The sequence below is a fragment of the Cyrtonyx montezumae genome, unplaced genomic scaffold, assembly GCF_038088225.1.
Source record: "Cyrtonyx montezumae isolate F1298 unplaced genomic scaffold, pur_monq_1.0 scaffold_2, whole genome shotgun sequence".
In the NCBI taxonomy this organism is placed as follows: domain Eukaryota; kingdom Metazoa; phylum Chordata; class Aves; order Galliformes; family Odontophoridae; genus Cyrtonyx; species Cyrtonyx montezumae.
In genome coordinates, this window is record NW_027071936.1 from 41,122,254 (window position 1) to 41,134,460 (window position 12,207).

A 12,207-nucleotide genomic window follows, 5' to 3' on the forward strand; every position below is an offset into this window, starting at 1 on the left:
CTCTTGGTTCCCGGGCACCGAGGGTTTAGCAGTTCTGCAAAGAGCTGAGGCAACTCACGCAGGGCTAGAAGCAGGAGTCGAAGGGAGATAGGATTTTAAACATCGTCCTGCTTTGGTTGCCCTCTTTCTTTAATGAAATAATAAAGTGTTGTTGCTTATACAAATTAACTGCATTAAACATTTTAAGTGCCCAGTCAGTTCTTCTCCCCTCAGTGCAGCGTAGGCAAGCCGAAATGTCGACCGCCACAAACACCCTCAGCTCACTTTCTCCGCCGCGCTCGCAGAGCACGCGCGCGGCCGCCAGGCGCTAAGCCCAGGCGCGGCGGGAGACTGCGCGTGCTGTCCGCAGAACGGGGAGGCAAGGAAGTTTGTCCCTCAGCGGCTTCCGTCCGTGGCGTAGCGTCGTGTCCCGCTGTGCCTGCCGTAGCTGGACATGGCGGAGTATTCGTGTGTCAAGTCCACCAAGCTTGTTCTCAAAGGGAAAAAGGAGAAAAGGTGAGGCTACCCGCGGCTCTCCTCGGTAGTCGCTGGGCCTCTCGGCTAGCCGGCTGCGCAGGGGGTGAGGCCGGCCCGTCGCCGTGGGCTTCCCCGCTCCTGAGAGCGAGGCGCTGGCTGCCGTGGCCTGGCTTGGAGGTGTGTCCTTATCGTTTTTCTTAACGCTTTGCAGCAAGAAAAAGCACAAGAACAAGAAAAGGAAAAGGGATGAGGATGCAGAAGAGCAACTTGATATCGTTGGTGAGTAGCGTTCTGGGGATTGGGTGACTTGGTGGCAGCTATAGGGGACAGCAGAAGTGGAAAAGGTTGTTAAAGGGCTCTTGAGACTGAGTGTAGCCTGTGTTCAGGTTTATATTCACTCATCGCTATATTTATTAGTTACAGCCTTTCCAGCCTCTATTAGCCCAAGTATGTTCTTATATAATCTCAAACTCTTTGTTTGCTTGGATGTCCCTTTTTTTTCCCTCTTTTTTTTCCCCAGAACTCTTTGCTGCAGGCAGAGACTTATAACAGTATTTTATATATTTCTGCACAAATAACATGTCTTATGTTATTTGACTTTTTCCTAGTTTGGAACATCTGTGCTTTCTATTCTTATTCTGTCAATAGTTACTTGTTCCCTGAGTTCTTTAGTTCTCTCAGACTTTCAGTCCTTCTGGAAGGAAGTTTTTGTTAGCTAGTTTATTTGCTTTAGTTTGTTATGCTGCTGTTATGGATTCACATTATGAATTTGTTATTGTTAATAATTGAAGGTAAAGACATAAATATTATTCCGTATCCAACTATAGTTTTACTTCTTATTTTTTCCTAAAAGAGAAGGATCAAAGTATGTATGGCTTTGAGAGATAACATGACAGACTGCCCTTCAGTGCTGTTTGTCCTTAGTTTACCACAATTCACTTCACAAAAACAGCTTGAAAAAATATTTAGTGTAATGAGAGATGCAGATGTATAATATAGCACAGTGCTTTTAACAGGATAAATGTCATTTTCTATGTTGTGCTAAGGGGCTACAAGGGAATGCATGCCTATTTCTCTGTTGAAAGACCGTAGATGAGAAAATAAGCTACTGTGCTTCACAGAATGTTGCAAGTGTTTAGTTTACCTGGATTTAAAAAGAAAACACTGGAAGAGATTTGGAAAATTCATAGGCTGATGAATTTGAATTGCTCGGGGAGCAGTGTGTCAAAATTTGAATACAGGAAGTTCCATACAAACATGTGCAAGAGTTTATTTGTGATAAGGGTGATGGAGCACTGGAACAGGTTGCCCCGAGAGGTTGTGGAGTCTTCTTCTATGGAGATATTTAAGAACCTTCTGGATGTCTATCTTTTGTAGGGAACCTGCTTTAGCAGAGGGTTTGGACTCAGTGATCTCTTGAAGTCCCTTCCAACACCTTCAATTCTGCGACTCTGTGATTAAAAAAAACTGTGACTCTACAGGATAAGAAAATTTGCTCCATGTGTTCTATAAAGATAGGGGAAGATTATTTCTGCAGAAGAAAGATAGATTTGCTGAATTTACCATGAGGAGAAAAGACATCCTATTCTGATGAATTGAAAATAATTACCTTAATTGGGCAGAAAATATTTGTAAGATGATATAACAGGAAGGAATGTTGCCTGTTTAAAAAATACAAACATCATAATTCTAGTTCATGCATGTAAGTAGGGCTACATTGATAGAATTCTACAAGGCTCAAATGTTATTCTGCTGGAAACATCGTAAGTCTAAGAACTGCCATTTGTATGAAGTAATTGCACAGAAGATAGTTTAAAGATTTCTGTTGTGTTTGTTGTGTTGGATATCTAGTAACTGGGTGTGACCGCAAAACTGCAAGAGGCTGATTCAGGGGTAAAAAACACTTTCCTTGCAAGGTGTATCCTCTGCTGGATCACCTGGATGAATCAAAGCTCTACAGAGGGATGGAGAACAGGAGCCAGTGATTAGGGATAGCAAGGTGGATAGAATAGCAGGATTGCCTGTTCCAGCAGCAACACCATTAAGTTGGCTGGGTATTATAAAATAATGCACAAAAATCTTAAATTGTTACCTGTAGAATGTCAAGTCTTGGAGTAGATACAGAAATGATGAGTTCTGAACTACTGCAGTCAGAATTTGTGATTACTCCATTAATTTTGATGGATATTTTGTTTGTTTTAGGAAACTGGTGGGCTGTCAGTAATTTCGGTGAAATTACAGGAACTATAGCTATAGAAATGGATAAAGGAGCTTACATCCATGCCCTTGATAATGGTTTGTTTACGCTCGGAGCACCACACAAAGGTTTGTTTCAGGAAATTTGGAAAAAAGCAGTTTTAGAAATAAAAAGCATAAATGTAGCATCATTCAAAGGCAAACAGTTTTACAGCTAAAGGCAGTTCATTACAAATAACGCAGTAATCTCGGTAGTAGTATGACTGAAATCTAACAATCAGTTCCACTCATTTCTTCGTGATGTTTTATCTGTATAATAAATTGAACCACATTGGAGATGATCACCTGTTACTGGATAATAGTCACTATAACATTGATACCATAAAGATTTTATAGAATTTAATTTGAGAATGAAACTCAAGGCAAATGAGTGTAAAGGATTATTGCTGCATCCTCATCAGAATATGTTGGTTTTGTTGTGCAAGTGGACTACTAGTATGGTGGGGATGAGCTTGTCTTTTACTTTGAGTCTGAACCATCAGTCAAATAAGAAATGCTTCACAATCCTGACAGTGTGTTTCATTTTTAGAGTGAGTTCAAACCAGTGATGATGGTATTATCTCACTTTGGTTTTGAGGAATGGAGAAGCTAATGTAGCATTTTAAGGTTTAGGGCTCTGTTGCTGGAGACAAACTGTAATTTTATTATTGAGAAAGTAATATTACAAGGAGATTAAGGTTTTCAACATCACCTTAGAACTGTAAAACATTGACTGTAAACATCTTAGAACAAGAATGGTATTTGTTTTGTCTTACTTGAATGTAAGTAAGCACTCCCATTGTTTTTCTTTAAGAATGTGGACATTTTAAAGGAATTTTTAAAGAAACACATTATTGCAGATTTTCATAGCATTTAGCAGTGACAGTTGTATAGTTTTTCAGCTTATTTGAAACTGCAGTATTAACAGGTTAAATAGTGTGTAACAAATACTACATAACTAATGGAAAATTCATTCCTAAGATGATGAAGGCCCTAGTCCTCCTGAACAGTTTACTGCCGTGAAGTTGTCTGATACAAGGTAACTACTGCTACAAACTGTTACAAGTCTTGATATTTATTTTCTTTGTTTCTGATGTGAATACCTGATTTTATATTCTCTTGAAATACATTGTTTATTAGCAATATATTTGTGATTTATTGAAAATCATGAATTGCTTTAAATCAAGACATTCTTCATGGTTTCCCTGCATTTTCCCTTTGAGGATTGCTTTGAAGTCTGGTTATGGCAAATACCTGGGTATAAATTCAGATGGACTTGTTGTTGGACGTTCAGATGCTATAGGATCAAGAGAGCAATGGGAACCTGTCTTCCAAGATGTAAGCTGCTTAGGATAATTCATTTGGTGTTATGACTGTATTCTGACTTGTGGTCTGTATTGACAGGCAGTAAAATGTTATTTACCAGTTGTCTTTTTTGCAATTTCTTTCATATTGTAAGTTCTTACATTCTGTTTTCCCAAGTACAGTGTAGTTTTTGTACTTCTTTAGGAATTTTTAATGTACTTCATGTTCCTCCATTTTGGCAGCTATATAGGAATTAAGAACGAAGAAGACTGCTAGTTAGCTGTTGAAGTGTGTGTATATATATATGTGTGTGTGTATGTGTCTGTATAAGAACAGAACACACAGAGTTTTCAGTTGTATCGTGTAGAACCAGTGTTACCATTAAGGTTTATATACAAACTTCCTACTAACAGTATATGATATTTCTGCAGAAAAAAATAGCTTTACTAGCAGCAAACAGTCGTTTTATTAGCTGTAATGAAGATGGAGACATAGAAGCCAAAAGCAAAACTGCAGGGGAGGAAGAAATGATAAAGGTAATTACAATGTTCTACATTTAATACAGACTTGGCATGGATATTCAGGCTTACCCGAGTACTTGTATGCTACAGTTTACTGAGAGCATACAGGTGTAATTGTTTTCTGTAAGCTACCAAGTGATTTGGCCCCAGAAGAAGCACATGAGCTCCAGATTGCCTAAAGTGAGGTACTTATCTATTTGCTGCAAATATTTATGCCACTAAAGAAGTGGTGGGTAAAAGCCTTTGTGTAGTATACCAGATAGTTCTCCCCTGGTACAAGAGAGATGAATTCTGACTGAACCATCAACAGAGAAGGGTTAGCCAGAATGATGCAGGTGCAGAGGTCATTTATATAAGTGGATTTGGAAAGACTTCATTTGGACTTCAAAAACATTTCTCTGCAGATAGAGAGAAGTGTGTTTTTGTCAGAGCAATAATACTATGGAGTCAGTCTCACAGAAATACATTTTACCCCTGATAACTCTTAACAGTTATAATGGTGCTGCTATGAGGGAATTATGTCTTACGGTATTATGAAGTACTGTGCTTAATCCTTTCCTGTACTATAGGAAGCTCTTGCTTTTATTGCTGTTTTCTCTAGCTGTGAGTTAACCAATTTGAAAGCTGAGAATTTAAAACATCTGTGACTCTCATTTGATTATGAAGGATATATTGTCTTCTTTACCTTGCAATTTTTGAATTAAAAAAGAAAAGTTTCTATTATGTATTTTCTTCTCAATGAATAGATTCGAACTTGTGCTGAAAGAGAAGCTAAGAAGAAGGATGATGTTCCGCAGGAAGACAAAGGAAATGTTAAACAGTGTGAAATCAACTATGTGTACGTAGTTGGGAGCCATTAACAGATTTAAGTAACTTCTTCCTATTTTTTGGGGGAGCTTCTTTGATGGAAGGGCCAAACTCTCAATCAGTTGGTAGCTTGCTTCTTCCTCCTCATCAGCGCAAGAGCATTAAAAAAGGATGAGAAGGTGGTTCATAGGTCAAGATAAACCCGAGGAGGTTGTGTGCTGGTTCGTGTCACAGACAAAACAGACTTGCTTTATGGGAAATTAATATATTGCCTCTTAAAACAGATATGGGTAGTGAGAAAGACAAGTGAAAAATAAGAAACCTATCTTTCCCCTTGCTCTCAAGCTCAGCTTCACTCCAGACTCCTCTGTCCCCTCCTCTAAGATGGAAAGTGGCCAGTATGTGATAGTTTCTCTTTTTAACACCCTTATTCTCTGTGTTCCCCTACTCTAATGTGATCCTCTTCACAGGCTGTAGGGGAATATCAGCTCAGGCACCTGGATCACCTTTTTCTCCTTTGTCCTTGGCATTCACTCTTTTTCTTCCTCCTCTACCTCTGCCTGTGTGACATCTTTTTCCTTTCTCAGGTGGTTACACCAGCTCTGCTAAACAGAGCCTTACCATATGGTGGGTCTGTCTAGCTATGGGGGTGTTCCAAGCCTCTTCTCACAGGGATCACAGCTGAAGCCTCTTTGCTACCAACACCTGGTTACCTACACCCAGTGCACCTTTACTCCTGATTTGTTTTGCTAGTACATGAAGGAGTAGATGTTCTGAAGAACTTTTAACTGCATCATATTAATCATGCACGGTGTTGTTCCCACTCAGTGCCCCCCAAAAATGGAGTAGTTTTCTTCTACATAAATTTTAGTGCATTCTGATAGCTTGATGGTTTGTTAGATTTTTTTATTAGGCCAGTTGTCTACACAAGATACTCATCACAGTTGTTACTGAAATACAGCACTTTAAAGAGGTTATTCTTATGTTTTTTCCCTTATAGAAAGAAATTTCAAAGTTTCCAAGACAAAAAGCTGAAAGTAAGCAAAGAAGATACGAAAGCCCTCAGAAAAGCCAGGAAAGAAGGCACTTTTCATGAAGCATTGCTTGACAGGTACTTTAATGTACAGGAGATAACTCATTAATTTAAAAGTTATTGGGAGATGGGATTACAATGAAATTGGTTACAAAAAATGGGTAGGTTTCATGGAGGGGAGGGTAAAGAGGAGGTAGAGAGATGAGCACTTCCTTCTAAGTCAATATATTGCAGCCAGTCTTATGCAATTTTGTTGTTATTACTGCTCCAAATTTTTGCATATTTACCTGAAATTTCAAGGTTGGGAAATTCATCAGAACTGAATTCATTATCTCTAGGTCTCCTCAGTTCATTGAATACAGAGGAGGTGAGGGACAACTCTTTTTAGTAACAAGAAATAAGCTTTTACCTGTATCAGTATCAGAGCCTTTTGGAAAAGGGGAGAGCTGTATTTTAAGGAAAAATGGCAGCTTATATATAGTGAGAATGATCTAGGTGTTCCTGATCTGGCCGGGGGATTGGACTAGATGATCTTTCAAGGTCCTTTCCAATCCCTGGCATTCTGTGCATCAGTAATTTCGTAATAAATCTCTTATTTCTCTCAGGAGCCAGGAATACAGAAACTGTCCTGAACTTTTTAAAATGTTTTGTATGGTATAAATTTTCATACATTAATTCTTTGAGTGGAATGCAGAAAACTACTTCTGATAATTGAAAATTCTAAGTGATGTGAAAAAATGCAGTGCAGCCATCATAAATTGAGTGTTAGTTTCAGCTCTCACTCAGTATGAATTCCATCCCTCAGAATGATCTGGCAAAACGCAGGTCATGATCTGAAAGGAAATACAAGGTTAATGTTACTCAGTACAGTTGTAGCTCAAAGTTAACTAGCAAAGCTTAAGTGGTGTTAGGTTTTTGTGTTTGCTTTGAAAAAAGAAACAGAAAACTGCTTTCAGTGCCTGCTTAAGACTTACAGGCAAATAAAACATTCAGAAGTTATGCTCAGTTTTTAATGTTTTGTTTTGTTACCCTTTCCACACAGACGAGCAAAAGTGAAAGCAGATAGATACTGCAAGTGACAATCAACTGGTCCACCTTCTTCTGCATCTTTGATGATAAGATCATATTGAAAACACAAGTAAAATGTTTTATAATTGTTTTTACACAAGCTGTTTTGCTTATGTTTTTATGTTATTTTTAAAGGATTGCCTAAGAGCTGTAAATAAACATCACCTAGTCTCAAATTTCAATAATGATTAATAGTAATCTTATGCTACAGCTACATGCTATTGAAATAGTAAGATAATTATTTAATGGAGAAACAAGTTATTTGACCCACTGAATCTCACAAGGTTGATGAAAAAAACTGAGCTTAGAGGCAGCAATAAAGGGCAGATGAGAGCAGCAAAGTGAAATATTATTAACACATAGAACTGTCAATAAATACATAAATGCCTCGAACAAGCAAGAGGAAATAGAATACATCATACCAGATACTGAGTAGAGCATCTGTGGAACCATTCAATTCTGTATCTGGTAGGGACCGGAATATTCAGTCTTCATAAAGCAGTGTTTGAAACAGACTCATTGTTCAGAATGATAAATTATGAAATGCAAAATCCAGATGCTGGTGAAAGTCTGGACAAGTCAACCTTTTAACAAATGGAAATGCAGTTGTCTCATAATAGAAGGGATTTACTGTCTTGTGGTGGTAGGCTCCTCATAGTACAAGAGGAGAAGGATAACTTCAGTCAAACTTGCTATTTTCTTTAGAACATAGACTTTAATTTAATAAAACAGCAGCACTGTTCTGAAGGTCATAGTGTTATGTGTATTCCTGGTATCTTGTATAAAATGTGGTTTCCTACGTCTGTTCTGATTACCAAGAAGTTTTTCAATAAAAACATCTCTATAGGAACTACCTCAGATCACTTTCTCTCTCCTTCTGTGTAATCTACATCATAAAGATTATTTGGTAACAGTGTTGAGGATTTTTATGGTAATAATTTGAGCTCTTCCCAAAGCTGCCAGTATGAACTGCGGAAATAGTATAAAGCTGTAAGCTAATGTAGGATAGTGATGTCTCTAAGAAGCACAAGAACAGACCAATAAAGTCAAGACAGTAATGGCAATTTAAATTGTTCTAATTTTATAGGTGGTTGCTCTTGAGAAAAAGCCTTGTGTAATTGTTTAACTATTGAGTTTTCAAGAGTAAAACAAATTATAGCCAGCATGAGAAAATTAGCCAAGGTCAGTAATAAAAGCATTTATATTGGCTTATTTTTTTTCCCCAGGAATTTAGAAAATAAGGGGGTAGCCCAGAAAGATTTATGATACCAAAAGAAGAAAAATCCCATGGGCTGGGCAAATTGATGATGCAATGTAAAGATTCTTTAATTCATGTTTGCAGAGAAGCAAATAAAAATTGAGACCTTTCTCTGGAGAAAGCCTGAGTACAGAGATCTTGCCAAAGGATGTTCTTCTCTGAAGCAATGAAGTTTATTGAATTCATACATGCAATTTGATAGCTATTCTACAAGAATAAACATGTTTGCTAATTCCTGGCATGAATGTCTGTTTTGGAATTAGTGCATTTTCTTCCCTATTTAGCTTGAAATGAAATATCTCCCCTCTGGGGTACTGTTCTGTGCAACTGTTGGGATGATTATGCTTCTAACTTTCTCATATGTACAAGTTGTTGGAGGCCTTCCTGTGATTTCAGCTGCTTCATAAGGTTGTGTCTTAATGCTGATAGAATAACAGAATGCAGAGAAATGAAATAAAAGTATAATTATGAACTAAATCACAAAGACTTCTCTAAATTTTTACATGTACAGGAGACCCTTGAGTAGCTGTTTTTTGAACATAAATGCTCTTCTGCAGAGTTCTTTTTCCCCGTAGGCATCACTTATCTAATCATTGTGTTTCAGATCACACTGTTAACAAAAATGTAATAGTATCAGGTGACCACATTAGCTTATCAATCATTTTGCCTTTTTATAATGAAGATAAATAACTTGGTAAAGTGTTAACGTTTTATTCCTAGTTCTAGTACAAAACAGATTAGCATGTACTAGAAATAACTAAAAATTATACTCATTTATTAACAGTTTATATTAACTATATGTGCTTTTGAAGCAAGAAATTGTTATGAATATCGAAGTGTTTTCTAGTAAGACTGCATTAAAACATTTGCAAAAACTGTAACTGGCAGAACTGATCTTTGTAATTTTACAGATATCTCCAGGATTTTGTTAAAATTCCTTAACACGTCAATAACCCAGGTATGAAAATCTTCTCTGTGTCACACAGGAGTATCTGGCTTATTTTTAAGGGTATATCTCCAAGAAAAACTGAAGGTATTTAAAGTTGCTTTTATCAATGGTAGGCTATCTGCTAAATAGCTTCTGACTTGGGAATCAGAATGTACAATTACACAGTCCAGAGAGAAAATTGTCTGGCACTTAGTAGTTCTGAGACAGAGAAAAGTTAGTGTCTCCAGGGAAATCTGTGTCAAAAGTAGCTATCCTCAATTTTCTAAGAGAGGGGAGAGCAAGGAAATTCTTTTAAGAGTTGAAAGAGAGCCGTGTAGGCGTAGAGCATGGCTCACTTTTTACTAGTAGGAGAAAAGGTCAAACAGACGAAGCTTAGGAGCTTCTGAAAAGCAGTGTCTGTCCATATGCTCTGTGATTCCATTTTTGTGAAGGAGAGGGCTTTGCTACCTTTCTCATAGTGAGCACAGGCCGGATTATGAGTTCTTGTAATTGCTAGAAAAGATATGTTGCTACTGACCAGGAGCTCTGCCAAAGCTGTAAATGCTGAAATTGCAGGGAGAAAGTAGAAAGCTAGAAATAAAGAGATGATTGCTGGCAAAGGCTTCTGGACAGAGTCTGAGGAATTCTTGTGTGAAAATGCAGCATAGCTGTGGGTTGTGCTGTCATAGAGAAAAATGCAATTCATTTTCACCCAATGCACTGAAGTTTGGTCTAGCACCAAAAACGAAGCAATGCTCATTGAGTAGCTGTAGGTCACATGCCTCTGTCTGGAAATGTAAATAACCTGTTACACAACTGTCACAGCACCACAGACCTGGAAGTGGCCTACTGCCAGAACTGTTTCCAGAAGCACTGGGAAGCAGGTTGCACCACAAGGAGCAGACTGTGTGCCAGGGTAATTGTTTACTGAGCTGTTAGATAAGTGTGTAATATAAAGTGGCTGACAGGTTTTTTTTGTTGTCTTTCACTATCTGTTATTTTGAATAATCTTCAGCTTTAAGTGACTTTGCAAAGCATTGTAGATTTTCTTGATCGACAACCACTGTGAATCTGAAGTGAGTGCTGATGCTTGAAAGTAGGCTGATGTTCCTGCATTTATTTTTCCTTCCAAGAATATATTGTTTCAATAAAACTCTGTCAGAACTCAATTATTCAAACACAGAGGCAGCTCAAAGCAGAAGTCTGATGAACTGGTGGAAAGAGTGCAGAAATGAGTGTTCAGAATCTGAAGAAGATCCTGAGATCTGTGGGAAGCAATTTTCCATTTCACATGTAGCATTTCAAATATAAGAACGCAAGGGGTAGGTATTGAAAGTAACCAGGAGTGATAGTAAAGAAAAAATGGGACTTGGAGGCAAGTTTGTTACAGAGCTAGGAAGAAGCTAAGCAAAAAGAAATGGAACTTTTATTTGTTGTGACAAGTACAGGAGGGATTGCTGGATTTAGCAATGGACTGGCAGTGATGGGGGAGGGAAGTGGCAGAATGAAATTGTCATGGTGGTAGAGATATTGTTTCCCTCCATGCTGGGACTAATTATGTACTGAATACTTGCTGGAAATGAAAGGTGTCCTGAGGTTATAATATAGAAGCAGAGATCTGGAGCATTTGCTGAAATATTAGTCCTAGGAGAAGGAAATCAAAGGCATGACAAATGGCAAATAGCATCGTGTCTTAAACTCTTGCTGTAAACAGTGTGTTGGTATATTTTCCCATCTGAGACATTTATGGATTGTTCTTGGTGATACTGTCTTCTGGCAGGGGTCTCCAGGTAGCAGTATTAGCAGAAAGAGCTTGAACTGAAACTCAGTGAAAAAAGGATCACTTGTGAAGTCTTTATTTCTGGAGAAATTAACAGATCTGGTAAGTGGATAGGTACTGAATGAATTAATGTGAAAAAAACAGAAGGATGGATGTGAAGTACTAATGGTGTCACTACTTAGTGACTGTACTACCTTTCAGGCAGTACAGCTAATGAGTAAACCTTAAAGCTTTTTTTCTTCTGACTTAGATTTTTGCAAATTGATTAGAAGCAGCCTAGACATCAAAATAGAGGACCTGAAGTAGTGTGGGCCCTGGAGACCAGGTGTTCTGACGGGAACCTGCCAGAACAACCACTCAGAAAAACACAGGTATTGTAAGATGTTAACTGTTCTTTAACTGTTAACTGGTGAAAGAACTAAACCGAAAGTACTAAGAGGCTTTAAAAAGTAATTTGTGCATTCATAAAGAGCTCGTTATCATTTTCCAAAGTCCACATTGACTTTTCAGGGTTAAAAATATCTTGGAGGTAAGGAAGTGTGTAAATTAACTGCTCTAGAAACTAAGTATGAGCAAAAGGTGCTGCTGTTGCTGTTTAGAAAATAACAGGTGCAATTCAATCTGGCTATTTCTTATCATAGAACACAAAAATATATTCAGGTACCTGCAAGTAGTTAGAAAACTGTCTTTCAGGTATTTGGTTTTAATCAATAAATGTGGCTGGCCCCTATAGAAACTGCCTGAATTTCTAGTTGGGAAAGACAGTTCCACGAAAGCATCAAGTTCGTTGTGTTACTCTGTACTTCTCATTTCCTA

General features: G+C 37.9%; 1 protein-coding gene across 2 annotated transcripts; it reads left to right on the forward strand.

Annotated features, from left to right (window-relative positions):
* The first annotated feature begins 369 nt into the window (after positions 1–369).
* FRG1 (FSHD region gene 1) lies at positions 370–8,797 on the forward strand. 2 transcript variants are annotated; one of them, XR_010622252.1, is made up of 10 exons: positions 370–495; positions 668–735; positions 2,659–2,781; positions 3,673–3,730; positions 3,915–4,029; positions 4,428–4,532; positions 5,264–5,355; positions 6,325–6,435; positions 7,400–7,495; positions 8,652–8,797. XR_010622252.1 is itself a non-coding variant. In XM_065736972.1 (9 exons), exons 1-9 carry the CDS (start codon positions 434–436, stop codon positions 7,434–7,436), a joined length of 771 nt encoding a protein of 256 aa, XP_065593044.1. In that variant the 5' UTR covers positions 370–433; the 3' UTR covers positions 7,437–8,275. The 2 variants fall into 2 exon arrangements, 1 of the variants encoding a protein (XP_065593044.1); XM_065736972.1 differs by lacking the exon at positions 8,652–8,797 and having other exon boundaries at positions 7,400–8,275.
* The last annotated feature ends 3,410 nt before the right edge of the window (positions 8,798–12,207 follow it).

Bases quoted from the DNA above. Each gene is read 5' to 3' on its own strand.
- FRG1 (XM_065736972.1), top strand. From the start codon at position 434: ATGGCGGAGTATTCGTGTGTCAAGTCCACCAAGCTTGTTCTCAAAGGG. The intron at 736-2,658 runs GTGAGTAGCGTT...TGTTTGTTTTAG, and splicing joins AGAGCAACTTGATATCGTTG to GAAACTGGTGGGCTGTCAGT. The intron at 5,356-6,324 runs GTACGTAGTTGG...TTTCCCTTATAG, and splicing joins CAGTGTGAAATCAACTATGT to AAAGAAATTTCAAAGTTTCC.